The sequence below is a fragment of the Medicago sativa genome, chromosome 8 (assembly GCF_051527215.1).
Source record: "Medicago sativa cultivar Bolivia chromosome 8, Bolivia_mono, whole genome shotgun sequence".
Taxonomy (NCBI): Eukaryota; Viridiplantae; Streptophyta; class Magnoliopsida; order Fabales; family Fabaceae; genus Medicago; species Medicago sativa.
This window is the reverse complement of record NC_140756.1, coordinates 79,219,044-79,240,458: the sequence shown is the minus strand read 5'-3', so window position 1 is coordinate 79,240,458 and position 21,415 is coordinate 79,219,044. Positions and strand designations below refer to the sequence as shown.

The window sequence follows — 21,415 nt, the reverse complement described above, 5'->3', positions numbered from 1 at the left end:
TCAATCAATTGAATAAGTCCATTTGTTTCGGTTTTTTTTAAAAAAGACTTTTAAGTATTTTGTGTATTATAGTATTTACAAATTTAAGAATATTTAGAAATATTTAAAAATTAGAAAGGGATACTTTGTTGAATCTAGTGGGAGCATAAATGACTTGTTTATTTTGTAAATATCACTCACTTCAATTCACAACTAATGATTCATTTTGCCCTTCGCACATATTAAAAAAAATATATAAAGAAGGAGAGAGAATAATATTTTTGCTAAATCATCTTTATCATATATGATGTATTCATCATTATCAAAATAAAGTGAAAGATATAAACTTGAGAGTTATCCAAACAATCTTATCATATTAATTAGGCTTAATAGCACTTTTGGCCCCCTATGTTTGCAAAAATTGCGATTAAGGCCCCCTATCTTTGAAAACTACAAAATCGCCCCTTATGTTTCGTTTTCGTTGCAGTTTTGGCCCCCATGGTCATTTTTGACCTGGTCCACGCTGACATGGCACCCACATCACTTATGTGAGGGGTCAAAATCGCAACTTTTGCAAACATAGGGGGCCAAAAGTGCTATTAAGCCTATTTTTTATTTTTTTTAATTCATTTTATTTTTTTTTCCATTTTTTTGTTTTGAAAAAATTAAAAAAAAGGAGGGAAAATTAATAAAATTGAAAATAATGAAAAAATTTAAAAAAATTTGAAAAATTAATAAGAACGAAAACAAAAATCTGGAAAAAAAAAATTTCGCATAATATGTGTGTATATACATACCACATCATTAAATTATTTTAATAATAAAAAACATTAAAAACTGAAAATCTTTTAAAAATAACAAAAAATCAGATTATTTTTTTTTAAAATAAAAGATTGATTTTTTTAAATTTTAAAAATAACAAAAAATCCGATTATTTTTTTCGAAAAATAAAAGAAAAAAGCAGAAAAGACTTTTGATTTTTTTCGAAATTTAAAAAATTAGAAAAAAGTTCGGATTTTTTTCGAAATTTAGAAGATATTTAAAAATACTGGAATTTAATTTTCAAAATAAATAAAATATTTAGATTTTTTTGAGAAATAAAAAAACTGGAAAATATTTAAAATTTTAAAAATTTGGATATATATATTTTTAAAATCCAATTACAATCGAAAAATTAAATTTTAAAAATCATATAATCTGAAGAAAAAAATTGATTTTAGTTTAATTAAAAATTTAGGAAAAAAATCTGAGAAGCTTGAATTACATAGGAATATTTTTGTAAAAAGAATTACTAATGCGTGTAAAATTTTAAAAAGTGTCTTATTTAAGAGACATTAAAATTTAAAAAGTGAGTACCTCAAGTTGCTCTTCCAATCTCTTTTGAACTAAAATTGATTTTTTTTTCTTCAGATTATATGATTTTCAATATTTAATTTTCATATTGTAATTGGATTTTAAAAAATATATATCCAAATTTTTAAAATTTTAAATATTTTCCAGTTTTTTATTTCGCAAGAAAATCTAAATTTTTTATTTTGAAAATTAAATTCCATTATTTTTAAATATCTTCTAAATTTCGAAAAAAAAAATCCGAACTTTTTCTAATTTTTTAAATTTCGAAAAAAATAATCTGATTTTTTGTTATTTTTAAAATTTTAAAAAAATCAATCTTTTATTTTTTAAAAAAAATAATCTGATTTTTTGTTATTTTTAAAAGATTTTCAGTTTTTAATTTTTTTTATTATTAAAATGATTTAATGATGTGGTATGTATATACACACATGTCATGCGAACTTTTTTTTTTCAGATTTTTGTTTTCATTCTTATTAATTTTTCCAATTTTTTCAGTATTTTTTTTCATTATTTTCAATTTTTATTAATTTTCCCTCTTTTTTTAATTTTTTCAAAACAAAAAAAAATGGAAAAAAAATGAATTAAAAAAATAAAAAATAGGCTTAATATTACTTTTGGCCCCCTATGTTTGCCAAAGTTGCGATTTTGACCCCTCATATAAGTGATGTGGGTGCCATGTCAGCGTGGACCAGGTCAAAAATGACCATGGGGGCCAAAACTGCAACGAAAACGAAATATAAGGGGCGGTTTTGTAGTTTTCAAAGATAGGGGGCCTTAATCGCAATTTTTGCAAACATAGGGGGCCAAAAGTGCTATTAAACCTATTAATTATATGGTATAATTGAAAAAATAACTAATATTATATTAAAAATTAAAAAAAATCATCCATTTTAACATGTTTTTTTACGAATGAGTCCATCGTGAAATAATAAAAAGAAACATGTAAATCAATTTGTTTGCAACATCTCTAAAGTCTAAACACAGGAGTGACAAGACTATCAATCTTCCACCACTTTTACTTTCTCCAATTTTATCATTTAGTAGTCCACTCTTCTGTCTTCATCCACCTTCCTATTATTTATTGGTTTTCCAAGTTATTGCCATTATTTTCTCAACAAAAAAAGAAAAGTTATTGAAATTATTAGTACTATTTTGCTTGATATTGAAGAAATCAGTTTTCTTCTCATATTAAAATTCAACTTTTTTCAATTCTAGACCAAAATTTTCCATAAACAAAATAAGTTCTTTTTTTTTCTTTTTCTTTTTGAGTTCACCGACGTCGAATTTCTCATGGATCATCAAATTCATTCATGTAGTCTGCACTTAAAGTTAGCTTTTGCTATTCAACCATTATGATAGAGAATAAACATTGTGTGATCATATCATATATCATGACCCTACTTAATGAGATAAAACTCAGTAGTGGTAGTTGCTATTGTATATATGATAGATAAATAAAGAGCAATGCTATATCTCTAGAAAAATAACATTAAGAATTTTTCAAGAATAAAGAGTAGCCAATCACAATGCACTATTTGCCACAATTCAAGGAGGTGTGGCTGAAAAATAGGAAGTGGACAAATAAATCATCCAATTAAAATTTGCCAACTGTGTCTTGCAAAATTCTTGAAGTTATTTTTCTTGAGAAGTAGCATTTTCCATAAATAAATAAAGGAAAATGCTATTTCTCTAGAAAAATAGTATCAAGAATTTTTCAAGACAGCTCACAAGTTTTAATTGCATGATTTATTTGTTCACTTCCTATTTTTCAGCCACACCTCCTTGAATTGTGGCAAATAGTGCATTGTGATTGACTGCTCTTTATTCTTGAAGAATTCTTGATGTTATTTTTCTAGAGATATAACATTGCTCATAAATAAATTATGGTTCATCATGTGAAATTATGCTTTGAATCTTTATATGTTTTAAAGAAAGTAATTTGGCCAAATGATTTGATATGAGAAGTTGAAAATTTTCTTTAACTATTGATAACTTGAGAGCTATCATTATAAAAATAGATTGGTTACGTATTTCCTATAAAATAACCGACCTCGCTTAGTGAGATAAAACTTGGTTGTTGTTGTCACATTTCTCTTTAGCTATGATTGGCAAAAAGGAGGCATGACTGCACCTCCATGGGTAAAGCTACTGAATTCAATTTCTAATAACCATACAAGAAGAAAAAAGCTATTCCTTCTCCTGCATGAGAGGATACAATGGATTCAATCCCAAGAAAAAACCAGGATATACATACAATAGAGTTCTTTTTCTATCCTTCAGTTACTAATATTGTATATTAAGACATTTACAAATAATCCTATCCTTCATAAAAATCTCATCCAATGTCAATGAAAATGGTCTTATAATTAGTTATATACTTAGCTCCAAATAAACTGAGGATTAGTGATGCGAAATCTCTGTCCCCTTCGCTTTTTACACGTCTTTCCCCAGCTCATTAGGCCCTTTTTCTCAATTCCCAATTTAGTGATAGCAGTTAGCTGTTTCAAATTCAACAGCAAGTCTGTGTCTTCAGTGTTAGAAGTTGAAGTACACGATCTTCTCTTCCCCCTACTCAGTACATTTCTACTTGCATTTCTCAGAGAACCTGTCTCGGACTGAGTACCAGTAGTTACAAGGCTTCCAATAGTCTGAAGATCCTCAGTCACCTCATACCTTGACAAAGAAGCAATGCTTGGGAGGATTTCACTCTGAAAATCCTTTTGCCACCTTCCTCTATACGTCCGGACACTCTTCCTTGGCTGAGTTGGTGGTGAAGCTGATCCACCAATTTGTTCGGTTTGGCCCATACTCTTACAGCAGTGATCTGGGGCTTTTGTGTCCATCAAATTTAAGGTCATGAACTCAAAGTAATCCATTTCACCAGACAGAAACTCCTCAAGATTGTTAACCTTACCATTGAAATCGGTTTCATTATCATTCTCTGGATGATACACAGTTGTTGAAACAATTCCAGCAAACCAGTGAAGAGGACTATTCACAAAAGATTCAGACGGTGAGCAAGGTGTCATTTGGATATTTTTCTGGGCTGCAAATCCTGATATGGAAACCAACGCCTCTGCTGCATATCTGGTTTGCTCTTCTTGCACATGAAGATCCTCTTGTTCTGCAAATTGAAAGGGTGTCACAATCTGGTTTTCATCTGATTCTCCTCTGGGTGGAGAGCATTCCTTGTTTTCCGGACTTGACGGTGGATGTAAATCAACATCAATAGCGTTTGGCAAATTATCATCCTCTATCATGCTTGAATTTAGGTCGATAATACCTGCCAAAAGTTCACGCTTCTTCATATTCTTAATCAAATGCTCACCTGTGGGAATCTGTTCCCCTAAGTCAGGCACATCAATACAAGGCGGCTTTGCATCAGATATGCAGTCTTTCTCAATTTCTTCAATCCTTTGATTTTTGGGTTGGTTTTGGAAGATTTTGGTGGCAAAGTCGTGAAAAGAATGCCGATCGGATGACATGCAAGGATCTCCGTTGCTGTGAAATGCAAGAGTCTTCTCTGCACCTAAGTTGCTTCCCTCAATCGTCCTTAATTCCAAACCATGTGGAACTCCTGTTTCATAAGGATTTAAAACAGTAGATTCAATTTGGGTTGAGATTTTACTTTCTTTAAGACTTGGCAACCCGATTGCTCCAAGCAAACCTTTACTTGTGGAACATTGAGTTCGAATGGAGCTCAAACTGCTAGAAAATTTTCTCTCTGTCCAAGGACCTCGGTTAATTTGGTGTGATGAATGAAAATATGAAAGGTCGTCAAATTGCTCCATATTCTTACTTAATGAATCAACTGAAACATGTTGCTTTTCTGCATGAATACCTTTAGCAAATGAATCTAACAAACCACCATTGTGCCCTGAAAAGCAAATGATAAATTATATAACCGAAGTTATAACGGTGTCTGAATTAACAATATTTAGACAAATCTGAAAATAAAAAGAGTATCATAATAACTTTAAAACCATTACCTGAGAATTTCCACTCACATTTCTTCTCATTGTCTGGCCGTTGGTTATGTGAACATCCTTCAATATCCTGTCTTTTGTTTATGACATCATTATGTAAATTTTGAGATCCAAATCTTGTTCTCATTGACAGATCAAATAAACAATTGTTCATATGATGTGCAGGGGCCTCCTTATCATAAGACTTTGTAGCTGCCTCTACTTCAAGCCTAAATGGTACATTTAAGTCAAGCTTAAATGATACATTTAAGTTGTCAGACCCCCTAGAACTATTTCCGCATGGTTTGTCATGACTATCGCACAAAACCTGAGAAACTCCATTTAAAGAATAAGCTGAACCCAGGGGCACTTCAGTAACCCTTACATTTTCTTCACCTTCATCACTATCAATGTACTCATCAGCAGGAAGTTCAAGATCCAATACTTTTTTACCGATTTTTCTGCACATTGACTCTGGTAGCTTATAATCTTTTAAAGGTTCTTCAGTTACAGTTGAAGCATGAGCATGAAATATTTGCTTGCTTTTTTCTTGAGCAAATGCCGGCAACTGGATGCTTTCAGCAAATAAAACAGATGATTGAGAGGTTGACCAGGGCTGGTTTGGTGAGTAAAATGTCTTTTCTGCATTTTTCGATAACAAAGCAGAACTAGACCATGATGGCTCCAACCTTACATTTTGTTCATGTAATTCACTCCTTTTAAATTCATCCATCAATTCCCTCTGTTTATGATAAACACGGTGGAGCTCACGAATCTGAAGACCAATGTGCAATTCAGGCATAAAAAAACAAAAGAATTTGATGAATATTCAAGAATAATGGAGAGCCACATAGTAAGAAACAACAAAACATTTTGATAATTAATGCTGAAAATAATTTTGATTGGATGAATAAGGTTGTCTTTCCTTTGCTAGTTTATCCGAAGTATAGCCATTGCGAGTCTTGCTGTTATACTTTTACATAAATTCTTTCCACTTCATGATCCTTAATCAGTTTCCTTATTTTGACACTCATAGGTATTTTTCTACATCTCAAAAAACATTTTTAATCTAATTTATGATAAAAACTAGAATATGAAGGCTCAAGTAAATCATACATTTCAATAAAAATACAAAGATATTTCTTGGCATTTTTTAGCAGAAATGAGAACAGACAGTAAACAGAGGATAATCTTATCCGAGAAATGAAATTGTGAAGTTAACGTACTTGTTCCTTAAATATGGCTTCATGCTCGAGTATTGTCTGTTTTACAAGCTCCTGGTTGTAGCCTAAATGGGTACAAGGTGATGATAATGGGAAGGGTCCCATGTTGTAGAAATCAGTCCTTAATTCATTATTAACATTAGATGATGTCCGTGTGCTACCTCCAGAGTCAAAGATGAGCTCCTTTGTTGAATAGTATTCTCTAAAATTGCCATTGGTTTGCACATTAGCACCTAACAATGCCATAAATGATAGTGTAGGAGGTTTCAATCAAACAAGCTATAGCATAGTACCCTCAATTTCAAAGGAAGGACACCCTCCCTGCATCCAAACCAAAAATGTTACTCTTTGTGTAAATTCAAAGAAAAAAAAATTACTCCAAAAAGTGGCAATCTATTTCATTTCAACTTTTAAGCTTTTTACTGTTAATTAAAGAACAAATAATTTATCTTGGTAACTTACATGCATACCTTGAAAAATAGAATTACTAGATTCAATTGAATTGTTCTTTTGTCCTGGAAACAAGATCAACATCATCCTACACAAATAAAATTAGCAATTACACATAACAATTTAAGTAAAACAAGAAGGTGAATTAAGAGGACAAATGGATTTTGGAAAAGGATAATTATTAGCAAGAATACATATCCAAACAATCTTGTCACAAAACAGTGGCCAACATTTCTTACCTACATAAGGAATGCATATTATTTCTTACCTAAAACAAAATTAACTCCAAATTACTGATGTTCTTAGTTAAAAACAGAATCAAATCACATCCATTAGGAAAATCAATCTAGAGGAGTATAAGCTTTAGTATTTAGCCACCAAAATTAAGAAAATGATTTGGTAGTTAGATAAAAATGATTTGACGTCTAAAGAACGCAACTAAACAAAAAATTGAAGTAGAAAAAGAAATAAAGAAACAAAAGTCAATATACATTAGAAACCAAAACCGTCGTTCTAGAGTGGTAACAAAGGAATCAAACCACAACCACACACACACACACACACACACACACACACACAAAAAAAAACTTGGTAAACAAAAGTAGTACATTTAAGAGAGTAGAGAAATAACAGCAACAAGCATGAAGGTTAGAAAAATGTTGGATGTTGGTGACATGAACAACAAGGAATGATAATGAAACGCACCTGATGAAGAAGAAAAGTGAAGCTGACAGTCATTGGTGTTAAAGAGAAATAAAAGAAGAAGAAGAAAAAGAAAGAGAAAAATGTGGAATGAAAAAAGGAGAGAGCCAGAAGAGCACATAAATCAAAAAGTGATTTTTAGCTTGTGAGAAGAAAGAATGAAAAGCAGTTATAATGGGGATTTGGATCTGCAGTGATGGGCCATTCTCTCTGCTCTCAATGAAGATTTTGGAGAGAGAGAGAAAGAAAAACAATGAAACTTAGATGAGAAGGGAAATACTAACATTAATGTAGTCAACGTCATCCATCATCTATATTTCTACTTTATTTATTTACTCCATATTATTGTTAAGTTAAGATTAAAAATGTCCAAAAGTCGATCGTTTTGTATCGTAAGTGTAGCTCAATTGTTGGTTTCATCGATATTAATTTGAGAGGTTTGAATCTTAGATTAGTCAATCATTCAACTACGTGACCAACAAAATTCAGTATTAAAATTGCTAAGACGTACAAGTACTTTATTCAAATTCTAACCCCTACGGTTGCTTGCGTGTGTGAGTTTCTAAGTGGCTATTATCATTTTTGTTTATTAAAAAAGTTAAGATTAAAAATAAGAAGAAAAAAAAAGTTTTAAAAGTTATTTAATTGTGATTTAAGTTGAGGGAGAAGAAAAATTCCAAAATAAAAATCGGACAACAGTACCTCACTGTCTACACCCATGATTGTTGCAACAACAAGGAGAATCTTAAAAACTCTACCTTGATATTTCCAATTTATTGTTTTTTAATTGAGTTTGTTGCGTTCCGTGGCTGCTTTTTTAAAAAAATTGATTTGTTTTATAGGTTCAGTGGTCAGATGTGGGCCCCGTACTATTTATCCTGTTTCTTTATGAACTTTGAAGCATCTATCTATCTATCTCTCTCCCGCATAGCATGGATATTTGGTGGGGTGACTTTTCATATGGATCAATGTTTAGATAGGTTTATGGTGAACTGAACTCATAGAAAGTAAGCCATGAGCTAACACCACTACAAGACTAAATGCATAATATTTAAGCACACGTATAAGAGAGATATTTTTTAATTAAAGTAACAAATTGATTTTACTTTTTTTTAGATGTTTGTTATTTTGTGTGTGCAAAACCAATTTGTATGAGTAAAAATTATTGAAACTACCTGGTTAAGATGGAAATAAATAAGATTTACAAAATATTTCAAATTATACAATCTATATACTTAGAAAACCCTAGACTTAGACTCTTGACAAAGTGATCCAGCTCATATTAACTTCAAGGAAGTTATACCCCGCACCCCTACATTTATACCTTCATCCCAACATTTGACCCAAACTACCAAATTTACCCTTTATATATATAAAAAAAAAAAAAAAATAATTACCCTTTCACTTTTGTCCCCCGCATACACTTCGCTAGTTAAACAGGTTTAACCCCTTTTCTGGAAAAATTATTCTTATGATCCTGCTTCCAACAAGTACTAAGCTTCATTTCCTATGTTTCCTTCATTGTTTCTCTTCTTTATCTTAAACGTTTCCAATATTTGTTCTTAATTCTTTAACTGAATCATTGATTGGGGTTTGGTAGGTTTTTCAAGGTTTTCTGGGTTAGGTTAGGAATCCTTCACTGAATAGTGTTCTGGAAATAACGATTTCGTGAGATGCCGTCGTCCGCGAATCGTTCCCGGAATCGTGTTAACCAAAGTGTTCCGGTTGATATCCGGAAACCACGTGCAAAGCCTTCCGGTAGGTATCCAGAAAACTCGTGCAAACTGTTCGAAATCATTGAAGGAAGATTTCAGGTTCAGACTTTTTTTTACGCTCTTCATTTTGTTTTTGAACTGTATACCTCTGGAGCGTGTAAATTGAATTGGCGGCATAGATATACAAAATCAGGACAGCTCTTAATTCTGTTGTCGTGCAAAGCTCTCTCAAGTAGCTTTTGCTATGATCTACTACATTTTTTTTTGACAGAAATCATGATATACTACTGATCAAGGTTACTTCTATATGCAAATTAATGGAAGGTTACTTCTATATGCAAATTAATGGAAGTTGAAATTTAATTACATTGTTTTGTAGCAAATTGAATTCTTCTAGTTCTTCATACTTTGTCCATTACTTACTTAGTCCACTAATTTTATACTTAATTGGATGTCTGTTGTGCTAATTATTTTTTTTGAGGTTCTGTCTGCGCCTGTTCTTTGGTCCTGTCCACGTCTTTTCTTTGGTTTTCTGCTAAGCTTTAGTGTCATGACATTTCTTGTGTAATTGGTAGTATGGCATTTCTGTTTTGTGCTAATTATCAAATTTTGCTTCATTATTATACGTTGTACTATTGACTTTCCAATATTGGGATATAATATACAGTGCTCGTGTTGTTGCTTCAAAGCCTGTGATCAATATTTATATATGTAGGAACCTATACATTTTGTATTATCAATTTTTGGTTTATGAACATACATGTTGACTTCACAATATTGGGAGATAAATCTTGATTGGAGGTATCTGAACTCTGTCTTGTTAGGCTGTATTGTTTTTGCTGTTTTTCTTCTAGGATTGCAATTGGGTTGGTGGCCAAGCTAGCTATGCGGTTTCAAATAGGTTGTTTGATGGCATCTGCTGCTGCTTCTGTTCATACTGTTGCAGTTTTATGCAGGTTTCAGCAGCTGCTGTCCTGCTTTATTGTTATTGGTTGCAGAAAGGAGTATTTTAGGTGTGCTCAATTTTTGTAAGGTGCTTGGGCTGATCAGGCATAGTTATGGGACTGAAATCTGGTAGTATTACATTAGAATTCAGCATCATAACTTACGCAGATTAGGGGTATTTTGGTTGTTATGTGTTTGTTATTTGCGGATGTTACGTTTATATGCGGCATCCTTGTTCTTTTATCACCGTCTCTAAGCGTCTTGCTAGAGTTTGGTATCAATAAAATTTGATGATTCTTTCATAAGCAGGAACCTATATTAAATATTTATACATGCAAGGAAAGATCAAAATTTGTTATGAGTTGACTCTTGTTGAATGATAAGATAGAGCGTGAAGTTTTCTTCAAAAGTAAGATAGAGCGTGAAGTATTCATTGAATGAAACAATTTGGCATCAAAAGAAAAGTTGTTTCACATACTATTTAAAAATGATATAAAAAAAAATAGAACTTTAGAAAAAGTGAAAAACTATAATAAATTTTTTTTTAATAAGAAACTATTGCTAAAATGAACATTAAAAAAAAATATATGCAGGTAATCTCAAGAATCAAGAAAATTATTTGATATTGAAGTAACTAGTGTAAACGTTTATACAGAATCAAGAATAAAAAACTGTTAAATTGTAACTAGCATAAACGTTAATAAGAAACTATTAAATTAAATGCACCGGAAAACAATTATAAACGTTTCCGGTTGTTTGTAAGAAACTAGCATGCACCGGAAATCTTAGCATACGACTAATCCGGATTTTTTTTCGGAAATGTATATATGAGTATTCCGAATTATTTTCGGAAACGTACATATGAGTATTCAGAAATATTTTTCGGAAACGCTTTAGTGAAAGAAAAAAAAAAAGGGAAATACGTAGCCGGAAAAATATAGTGGGGGTGAACTCATCCTGAATTAGGAGATGTTGAAAATGAAGGTGAAAATTTTATGGGTAAAAGATAATATAGTAAAAGGGGTAAAATTGGAATTTTCAAAAAATTGTAGGGGTGAAGGTACATGTGTTGGGGTATAGGGTAAAATTTCCTAACTTCAAACATCTTATACCTGAAAAAGAATCAACAAAGTGGGATAGTCATGAAAATAATTAGATAGAAATCATCATAAATCATAACCTAACTCCTTAGTATAATCACAAACTAAATTATCGTCCCAAGACATATAATGATCAAGCATCGAGGAATTTCCTTGCAAAAGCATAAGGTCTATAACCCCCCCCCCCCCCCCCCCCCCAAATTTTCTTGCAAAAGCTTAAAGTCTTCACACATACTTGATCACAAATATAGTTGGATCACACAATATATTATCTTGTCAAATTTTACTTCGGATTCCCCTGAGTTTGAGTATTCTCAGGAGTCACCGTCCATCGGAAGGAATCAAACCCCTATCTGATGTAAAACCCATAGGATGGACCCTTTTCGGCATAACATTGCAAATTATTATTATTATTGTTGTTGTTGTTGTTGTTGACGACTTTACTCTACACATATGCAAAACAAGGCATAAACATGTGTTACATGTATTTATCATAAACATGATAACTTTACATCAACCAATGACATATAAGTTCGTTGATCAATCATGTATGTTTTTTTTAAAGCTCGTGCCTTTAGAGTGAAGGACAAGAGGGTATTTGGGTAAAAAAAAATGGTGCGAAGGGCAAGAGAGTATTTGGCTCCTTTAAGTTATTTTATGTGTTTTCTTTATGCGACAGAACTTATAATAGATTGGGGTGGACCGCACCCTACCTAAACAATAAATCAATATAAAACAGTTTTATATTGATTTTGCCTTTGACCGTTGTTTTAAATCTTTAGCGTTGAATAGTATGAAGAGAGGTAAGAATTGCATCTATTTTTTACCAATCTATATAAAAAGGAGAGAGTACTAAAAAAGAGTATAGTTATTTTATTTACTCAAAAAAAGTAAATAATAACTCTAGTTCCCTTCAAAAACAGAAAAAAAAACTCTAGTTAAGTATGGACTCAACAATTACGCGGTGTATAAAGAATTTCATGCAACAGAATCAGGAATACGATATGATTCCAAATACGATGCCTATGTTTTTTTTTGACAAAAAATACGATGCCTATGTTATTGTGAGTTACTTGATCCTTTTGGACCACTTTGTTGCTTGTGAATGTGATGATCATATTCTTTTCAACGACATAAATAAAAAAGACAGACGCATTTTCCATGCCATGGACATCTATTTCCTTTCTAAACCGTGCATAATGCCTATCATATCCGATACATTATCTTTGCTGAAAAATATATCTGATAAACTATTCTCTATTATTTCTCTCTTTTTTCACGAGTTATTTTAGCAACATGCGACTAAATATGTAATATTATACACCCTCTTCATTTCTTTTTAAAAGAAAAAAGAAAACCTCCCAAATCATCAAGACTAAATAAGAGTATTTGTTTTCTTTTATTTATTAAAGTTAACCCGAATGCTAATTGTTGCCCTAATTTTAACGTAAATTTAGTGCTTGCTTTTACTGTATTATCCCTGTTTGAAATATCAAATTGCAGAATTCTCCTATTTAAAAAAAAAAACAAATCACTCCTATTATCTTTTATTTATTAAAGTTAACCCGAATGCTAATTGTTGCCCTAGTTTTAACCTATATTTAGTGCTTGCTTTTACTGTATTACTCATGTTTGAAATATCAAATTGCAAAAATCTCCTATTTTAAAAAAAAAAAAAAAATCACTCCTATTAACAAATTGTTCCTATTTTGATTGCAAGACAAAAATCGTATTGTTCCTAATTGTTTCCTACTAAACAGATAAACATAAAAAAAAAAAAAATCACTCCTATTAACAAAATGTTCCTATTTTGTTTGCAAGACAAAAATCGTACAGATTTTGTTAATAGATTATTTCTCGCTGCTTCTGCTAATAGATTTTGTTACTGGCATCCATGGAGGTTGACTGGTCTAAACTCCCCTAGAATTTTTGAATCTGCTAATATCATTTGTGTAAGATGATGATATATGCAATGATTTTCAATGGGTATGAGTTTTTTCTTTCTCCACCATGTTTTGATATGTAGCTTTATTTTACAAATTGCAGATTTTGTTGATGGAAATGTGGACTTGAGGATATGCAGGTATGTTTGTTTATTTCACTTTCATTATGTAATTGTTTCATTACTAATATATATATTGTGCTCATCATTGAACCGTGCGATAGCACGGGTTAGCAAATTATGAGGTTTTGCTTTACATGAAGGCAATTTCCGTCATCTGTTTCATTTTACAATGACTATTAACAAGAGTCGGGGTCAGTCGTTGAAACATGTTGGTGTCTATCTACGGTCTCCTGTTTTTTCACATGGACAATTGTACGTCGCAATATCAAGGGTTACTTCAAGGGATGGTTTAAAGATATTGATCAATGATGAGGACGGCGAAGATACCGATGTGCTATCAAATGTGGTCTACAAAGAAGTTTTCCATAACATATAAATTTAATTTGTAGGACTTTGTTTTGTACTATAGTTTTTCTTGCATAATGGTACTATTTATATGTCGACAAACATCATATTTTCTTTTCTTCACTAAACTTAAGCCATTAAATTTATATGTTATGTTACAATACCAGAGTCGATGTCATGAAAATATTTTAAAATGGTACAATACAAACGTTTGTGGTAATTAATATTATGAATTGAATTATACTATTATTTCCATTCAACTAAACTATTTTGATACATATTAGCACGCACGGGTCAATGGTCTAGTAAAATTATTAAAATGAAGTGACATAGCTACCGTAGATAAGGGATAGAAAAATATGCTAACTCGCTCCCTGCCACTAACACGCCTAAAACGGTGTGGGGCAACTAGAGGTAGTGGGTTGAAAATCTCACTCCGATCACTTTTTTTTGTTAAATTTGATGAAATGCTGAAATAAAAAACTAATTGATAAACTAGAATAATACTAATTATCTCTTATATTCTTGTTAAAACCGTGTTAAATACTTTTTTTAATTACTTTGAACATTGCAACTAAATGCTTAGATCTTATTAAGAAATAATACTTATTAAAAAATGAATTAATAATTTCTATTAAAATCTTAAATGCTAACAAGATACCAACAAAGTATAATCTGGTTCTTCGAGGATGTGGTTACAACGGGTTCTTGGAATGCGACTTTTACAGCAATCTTTGGCATCTAATTCTTTGTTGGTTGGGGATTTACACTGCTCAACCTGGTGGTATCGGTTCTCGTGTACTTCAATTTGGTGGCTCACATGTCTTCATGAAGGAAATTCGTGGTTGTTTTTCGGCGATCTGGTTGGTTTGTATTCATGAAGGAAATTCGTGGTTGTTTTTCGGCGATCTGGTTGGTTTGTATATTTTGCTTATTTGGAAAGAGAGAAATACAATAATTTTTAACAATAAACATTTTTCTCTAAGCAATTGTTCGAGCGTGCAAGCTTCATTCTTGGTGGTGGCTGAAGGCTCATAAACCAGCTCAATTCATTGTTTTTTATTTGTGGTGGACGAATCCATCTCTTTGTATATGTTTCAACACTATGTAATGGTGGAATTGCCCTTTTTTTTTAACCTTGCAACATTGTATTTGCTTCTTTTCCTTTTGACGCAGATATTGTGTTTGAAAGGATTATTTTAATCTAAGTTCCCTTTGGCCTCTTAAAAACATTCAGTTTAATCTTTTAGGGACTAAAATCATAATTCGCTATATTTATAGAGACGGAAAATTTATTTAACCCAAATCTTAAATATATATTGTATATACAAAGATTTACGTTTTCAAATTTACATTTTTATTTTTCACTGAATGACACTTCAAAAAAAAAAAAAGGGACAGTCCTATTTTTTCAACTAGACTGTAGAAGCTCTCGTGCTAGTATAGAGATATTTTACCATCTTCTTACATATTACTACGATGTCATCCGGCTCTAATTCCAGAAGAAGAAAAAAAGGTCTTCAGTTCTTCTAAATATTTTAAAACATTGCAGGTGCTACAATTGTTTCTTAAATATAATAATATATTCAAACGTGTGCGATATGTATGAACAGTTTTCACATTAGCATAAGTTTTTAATGCTATTGTGTCTAACTTGTTGTATGCAATTATCACTTTTTTGTTGCAAAAATTGTTCTTAATTGTGTCATTAGAGTGAAGTGTTCTTATCAAACGTGGACATATATGATTCACCTATATAGTGCTCTTAATTTCTTGTATTGACGATAGTAGCTAGCATCTCTAATGAAAGAAGATTAAGAACAATGTTAATGTTATTATGCTATGTTATTGGGCCTCAAGTTATCACATGTAGATTTAAGAAACATTTACCTATTTTGACTCTAATATAAGAATCATAGTAATTCATAATTTATTTTATAAGGTCTGCAATTCACCACTTTTTAGCCTAAGAACATGTCTTAGTATAAAAACTCTAGATGTTCTCAAAATTAAGGAATCCATAAACGAAAATGTTGTGGTTCAAATCACAATGGTGTGATCAATGCCTTTATAGGGTCTTGAGCTCTAGATGTTTGAAAGATGTTTAAGTAGTTGTGAGAAAGGAACTAGGGGTGTGACTGTGACTGCGGTCTTTATTATAGACCACATACATCATTTATTGAATGAACCAAAAAAGTGAAAAGTTTCTTACATTTGAGACCGAATGGAGTATTGTCTTTACTCTTTAGGCTTTAGAAACTGATTTTGTCAAGAAATCTGTAATTCCAATCATTAACATTTCTATACTTGAGAGCAACTGTTCCCGAACTAATACGATAATTACACTAATAACATGATTCATACATAGTAGCAGACTCAGAGGGTCCACATGGTTATTTATGTATGCATTCTCCACTAGCCCACTGCCCATACTAGGACCACTATTCTATGCTTTTGAAATGGAACACCACAACTATAATCACATTCAAGTTTGAACGCACTTTCTTATGATCGATTTGAACATCTCAGCTTCACATTTACTACCTAAGATTTAAATATACAAGAGGGTATGGTTTTCTAGATAAAAATATTAGTTAATGTTTTTTTATTCTTAATGTTTTCCTAAACTGTCAACAACTTGTACTAGTTTGCACAAAAAAAAAAACACTAATTTAGATTCCCTGTGGAAATCATGCATTTGCATTTGGAACATTGATGACCGTCCGATCTTGATAACAGTAGAACGGTCCAAAAATGTTTTTAATTTTGATTGTATAATTCAAAATATCGAGCTTAAATTTGGGCCATCTAAACTTAATCAAACGTGTGTGCCGGTGACGTCTCAAATGCATTAGTGCGGGGAATCTTAGCTGCCGGTCCCAAAAGAACCAGTGTTTAGTATATGATCTGTTCTTTGCCTAATGCTCTTCACGTTGTTCCTTCTTTCTTTGCTCCACTTACATGAATGGTTTGAAGAAATTGTAATATTCCCTATTCCTTTTGGTTGCAAATTAGGACGAAAGATCTGAAATACGCTAAATGTTGGATACTCATCAAAAGGGAAAAACAAACGTAAAATCATTCCATGAACAAAATTGAGCAACTTTCCCAACATAATCAAATTTCTGTATACAATAAAAAAATCAACTATGTATGACATTATTTTTCCTGTCTAATTAATGTAAACTATGTAACACCTTAAACTAAACTATGCACATTTTTCTCTATATATTGTATCAATCAATTTCCTAAACACAAAATAACTAAACATTGTGTCCATGATCACTTGATGAATCTCCAACACTGGATTTAGATATCATTACAAGCATAGTCAAAACTTGTTTCATATTTGGCCTAGCATTTGGTGCCTCATTTGTACACTTCAAACCAATACATAGCAATTCACCCATCTCCTCTGCCCCACCAACAAGTCTTGAACCCAAATGACTCAACACATGATGTTGTTGATGTTTTGTTTGTTGTTTTCTTCCCATGACACGCCTTGTCCATTCAACCAAACACTCTTCACCTCCATCTACTGCTTTTCTACCTGTAGCCAACTCCATAGCCAACACACCATAACTATAAACATCACCTTTTGTACTAGCTTTCATTGTTTGCCCATATTCAGGTGCAACATATCCAACAGTTCCAGCAACCATTGTACTCACATGACTATCACCAACATCAACAACTCTAGCTAATCCAAAATCTGTTACTTTTGCTTTCCCTTCTTTGTCTAACATCACATTACTAGCCTTCACATCTCTATGAACAATAGAAGGATAACATTCATGATGTAAATAGACAAGCGCGCGAGCCACATCGATAGCAACTTGTAGCCTTTTCTTCCATGTCAGACGAGTTCTATCGGTTATTAGATCTTCTAAGCTTCCCCCTTCTATGTACTCATAAACAAGTATCTTTTCTGAATTGCTTAGACACCAACCGTGGAGTGTGACGAGGTTTGGATGAGGCCAACCAAAACCGTGACCACTTAGAACTTCCATTTCAGCTTGGAATTCCTTTTCGCCTTCGAGTCCTTCACTCAGAAGCTTCTTCACTGCCACTTCTCTACCGTCTGCGAAAACTCCTTTGTATACTGTTCCAAATCCACCTTTTCCTATGATTCTGTTTTCTGAGAAGCTGCTTGTTGCTATCAAAATGTCTGCATAGGTGAAAGCTGTTTTGTTTAAACGAATGACTTTAACCGAATCAGATAACCACTGTGAGGACCCTATTCCTGAGCTACTTGAGTCATTGCAATGTTTTGTATGATCCTTCAAGAGATATTGATCTGATGGGGTTTTGACTAATGCACAGACTATTATTGTTAGAAAGCCAAGTATAATAAAAACAAGTGTTATGACCAGAAAGACCAAGAACGCGGATAGTTTTGCAGGCTTTTTATGGTCATTGTGAAAGGTCGTGTTTTTGTTGTTTCTGGTAGTGTTGTCAATGAAGTCGGGAAGGATCAACAAAGGGTCACCTAAATATGAATCTTTCTCAAAAGTAACAAATTGTCCACTTGATGAAACCTCACCATATATGAAGGGATTATAGGAGATGTTGAACTTGTTAAGCTCAGCCACTTTGTTCAAACTTGTAGGAAAATTTCCTGAGAAATTGTTGTGAGACAAATCAAGATTTTGCAAGCATTTTAAGTTTCCAATTTCCTGAGGAATTTCACCTGAAAAGTTGTTTCTAGTCAAGTTCAAGACCATAAGTGGAATACTTCCCAACTCAGGTGGAAACTTCCCAGAGAAACTGTTGAATCCCAAATGCAACATACTGAAATTCACCATTGTTCCAATCTCTGAAGGGATTTCACCACTTAGCTTGTTTCCACTTAACTGAACATAACCTGATATTAAAGATAACCTAAGGGAGGACCCAGGTGTGCAAAATGGAAAAATTCCATACCCTTTGAGCAATTTATTCCATAGTCCTCTACAATTTTTCCTTGTTAAAATATCATACACAAAGCTAAATGGAGGGTAATCTGCAGGTATCCATCTCTTCATTGCTAAACATTCACCAGAGCCAGCAGTCACTCCACCGTCTCGCCTATTTGCTTCAAATGTTGTCATCGCATTCCTTCCGATTTTAGAAAGTTCCCGAGGAAACTTTCCAGAGAGGTTATTGTTGGCGAGGTTTAACCATAATAAACTAGTACAGTTCCCTAACTCTGAAGGGATTGTTCCGGTTAATGAATTGTTTGCAAGCATCAACCACAAGAGTGAACTCAAGTTTCCAATGCTTGGAGGTATTGGTCCACTCAACTTGTTGAAAGCAAGGTCAAGTGCTTGTAAATTATGCATATTTCCAAATTCTGATGGAATAGATCCATTGAATTGGTTATATGATAACATTAAAAGTTTTAGACTTTGCATATGAGAGATTTCAACAGGTAATGGACCTGAAAAGTTGTTGAAGCTTAGGTCTAACCGTGTAATGTTCGGCAATGTGAAAATTCCAGATGATAACAATCCTCCAGTGTATGAATTAGAGTGCAAAAGAAGAAATCTCACCTGTTTAAATTCCCCAAAAATCTTTTGTATGTCACCACCAAATTTGTTTCTGCTCAAATCCAAGAAAAGCAAATTATTCAATTTCAAAAGGGCCTCAGGAATTTCTCTTGAAAAGGTGTTTCCTCCCAAGTACAATCCTTTCAGCCTTGAAATGGACCCCATTTCAATAGGGATAGCTCCAGTAAAATTGTTACTTGAAAGATTCAACATGGTTAGATTCTTGCAGTTAGCAATTTCCTTCGGTGCTTGGCCGACAAATCCATTTTGACAAAGATCCAATTCCACAAGTTCACAATTCAATGGAAAAGCTTCAGATGAAATGTTTCCATTGAGATGATTCTCAGCAACAGAAAATTGCCTAAGCCTTGCAAATCCATTCCATATACCTCCACTCAGCTTGTTGGTGCTCAAATCCAAGTACTTCAACTTTGAACATTGATCAAAACTATTACCAATCTCACCAGTTAAGTTATTACCTGAGATATTCAAAGTGATTAAATTTTCACACATGGATGGCAAATTCCATAGCCCAATTTCTCCATGAAATCTATTCAAGGACAAATCGAGTGTCTGCAATGTTGTCAATCCAGTCAAATTCAATTCTCCATCAAGAATATTGTGAGAGAGATTGAGATGCAATAGCTTGTGACAGTTTCTCAAATCATTTGGAATATATCCAAAGAGCGTATTCTGCGAGAGATCAAGATGTGTGAGCTCAGTGAGCTGAGAGAAGCTTTGAAATATCTCTCCTGTGATGTCACTGTTAGAGAGATCTATGCCAATTACTCTCTTTGCTTTGTTACACCAAATTCCTTGCCATTCACATGGATTTGAATTGGAACTGTTTGTGTCCCAGTGTATATACTTTCCTTGGTCTGCAAGAGTTTTGTTGTCCAAGTACAATTTCAACTTCAACAGAATTTGTTTGTCTGTGTCCAAAGAATCTCCAACAATAACCCTACCTGCGAAAATAACAGAACATGTATACAACAATTATTTATGGTACTATAACAGAATCACACCAACCTTAATAATTATTTTTATTGATTTTATCCATGCAATAAATAAGAGAGAAAATTAAGCAAGTACCTGAAAGAAGGATGAAGGAAATTGAGAGTAAAAATAGGAAGCAACAGGAATGTGTTTCCTGCAACTCTGACATTTATGTTAATGTTAGGAATGGTTTTTTTGTTGGTTGTACCTCTTCTCTTGGTTTTTTGTTTATTGAGCAAAACTCATGTACTAGGTTAGAATAAAATAAGAATGAGACAAGAAGGAAGAGCATGAGGAAATTGAATTCATTGGGATGTGTATTGTGCAGACAAAATAGAACATGGACTTGTAACAAGATGCTGCCTACTTTTCACCTAGTGTGTTTTTTTGTTCAAAAACGTGTTGTGTTTTGTTGTTGATTTGTTAGTTAGGAAAATAATTTGTACTCCCTCCGTCCCGTTTTATCTGAGCCAGTTTGGTTTTTCACACAGATTAAGAAAAATATATAAATAAAGGAGAAAGTGGAATATATTGTATTGGGAATGGTGAAAGTAATATTAATTTGAGTTATATTGTATTGGGAATGATGAAAGTTGTATTGAAAATTGAAATGACTCAGTTATTTTGGGACACTTTTTTTTAGAAAATGGATCAGATATTCCGGGACGGGGGGAGTATAAAATTTATTACTAGTAGCATTTATTATATGCTATGAAGTATTATTACTGCTGGAAAAGATGAGATGGTTTATTAAATGGTTTAGTTTTTTTGAGAGAATTATTAAATGGTTTAGTTAGTTGCCGAAATGTGAAATGAGTTGCAATTTTTATACTTTTGGGGTATTTGTTTATTGAATGAGTCAGAGTCATAGCACAAGTGCGTGGAATAAAGAAAGAAGCTCTCATTGCAATGCATTTGGAGTGAGGGGACCGGTCGAGCCGCCCTTGCTGACCGGTTCAATCGGCTAAGATATATTGGCTCGCAGGGGTTTCACTTTGATATGATGGACGGTGCACAACAACAACTGTATTCCTAAAGTTTTTTTTCTT

General features: G+C 32.7%; 2 protein-coding genes across 9 annotated transcripts; both read right to left on the bottom strand.

The window, feature by feature from the left end:
• Positions 1–3,481: 3,481 nt before the first annotated feature.
• On the bottom strand, positions 3,482–7,934 carry LOC146901946 (uncharacterized). 8 transcript variants are annotated; one of them, XM_085735244.1, is made up of 6 exons: positions 7,676–7,934; positions 6,983–7,058; positions 6,814–6,841; positions 6,524–6,722; positions 5,322–6,072; positions 3,482–5,209 (listed from the first exon to the last, which is right to left on the bottom strand). In XM_085735244.1, exons 4-6 carry the CDS (start codon positions 6,623–6,625, stop codon positions 3,711–3,713), a joined length of 2,352 nt encoding a protein of 783 aa, XP_085591370.1. In that variant the 5' UTR covers positions 6,626–6,722; positions 6,814–6,841; positions 6,983–7,058; positions 7,676–7,934; the 3' UTR covers positions 3,482–3,710. The 8 variants fall into 8 exon arrangements, with proteins under 8 accessions (XP_085591370.1, XP_085591373.1, XP_085591369.1 ...); XM_085735247.1 differs by having other exon boundaries at positions 6,814–6,837; XM_085735243.1 differs by having other exon boundaries at positions 6,991–7,058.
• Positions 7,935–16,928: 8,994 nt separating this feature from the next.
• LOC146901945 (Leucine-rich repeat protein kinase family protein) lies at positions 16,929–20,683 on the bottom strand. The gene is made up of 2 exons (XM_085735238.1): positions 20,463–20,683; positions 16,929–20,335 (listed from the first exon to the last, which is right to left on the bottom strand). Exons 1-2 carry the CDS (start codon positions 20,533–20,535, stop codon positions 17,106–17,108), a joined length of 3,303 nt encoding a protein of 1,100 aa, XP_085591364.1. The 5' UTR covers positions 20,536–20,683; the 3' UTR covers positions 16,929–17,105.
• Between the last annotated feature and the right edge of the window lie 732 nt (positions 20,684–21,415).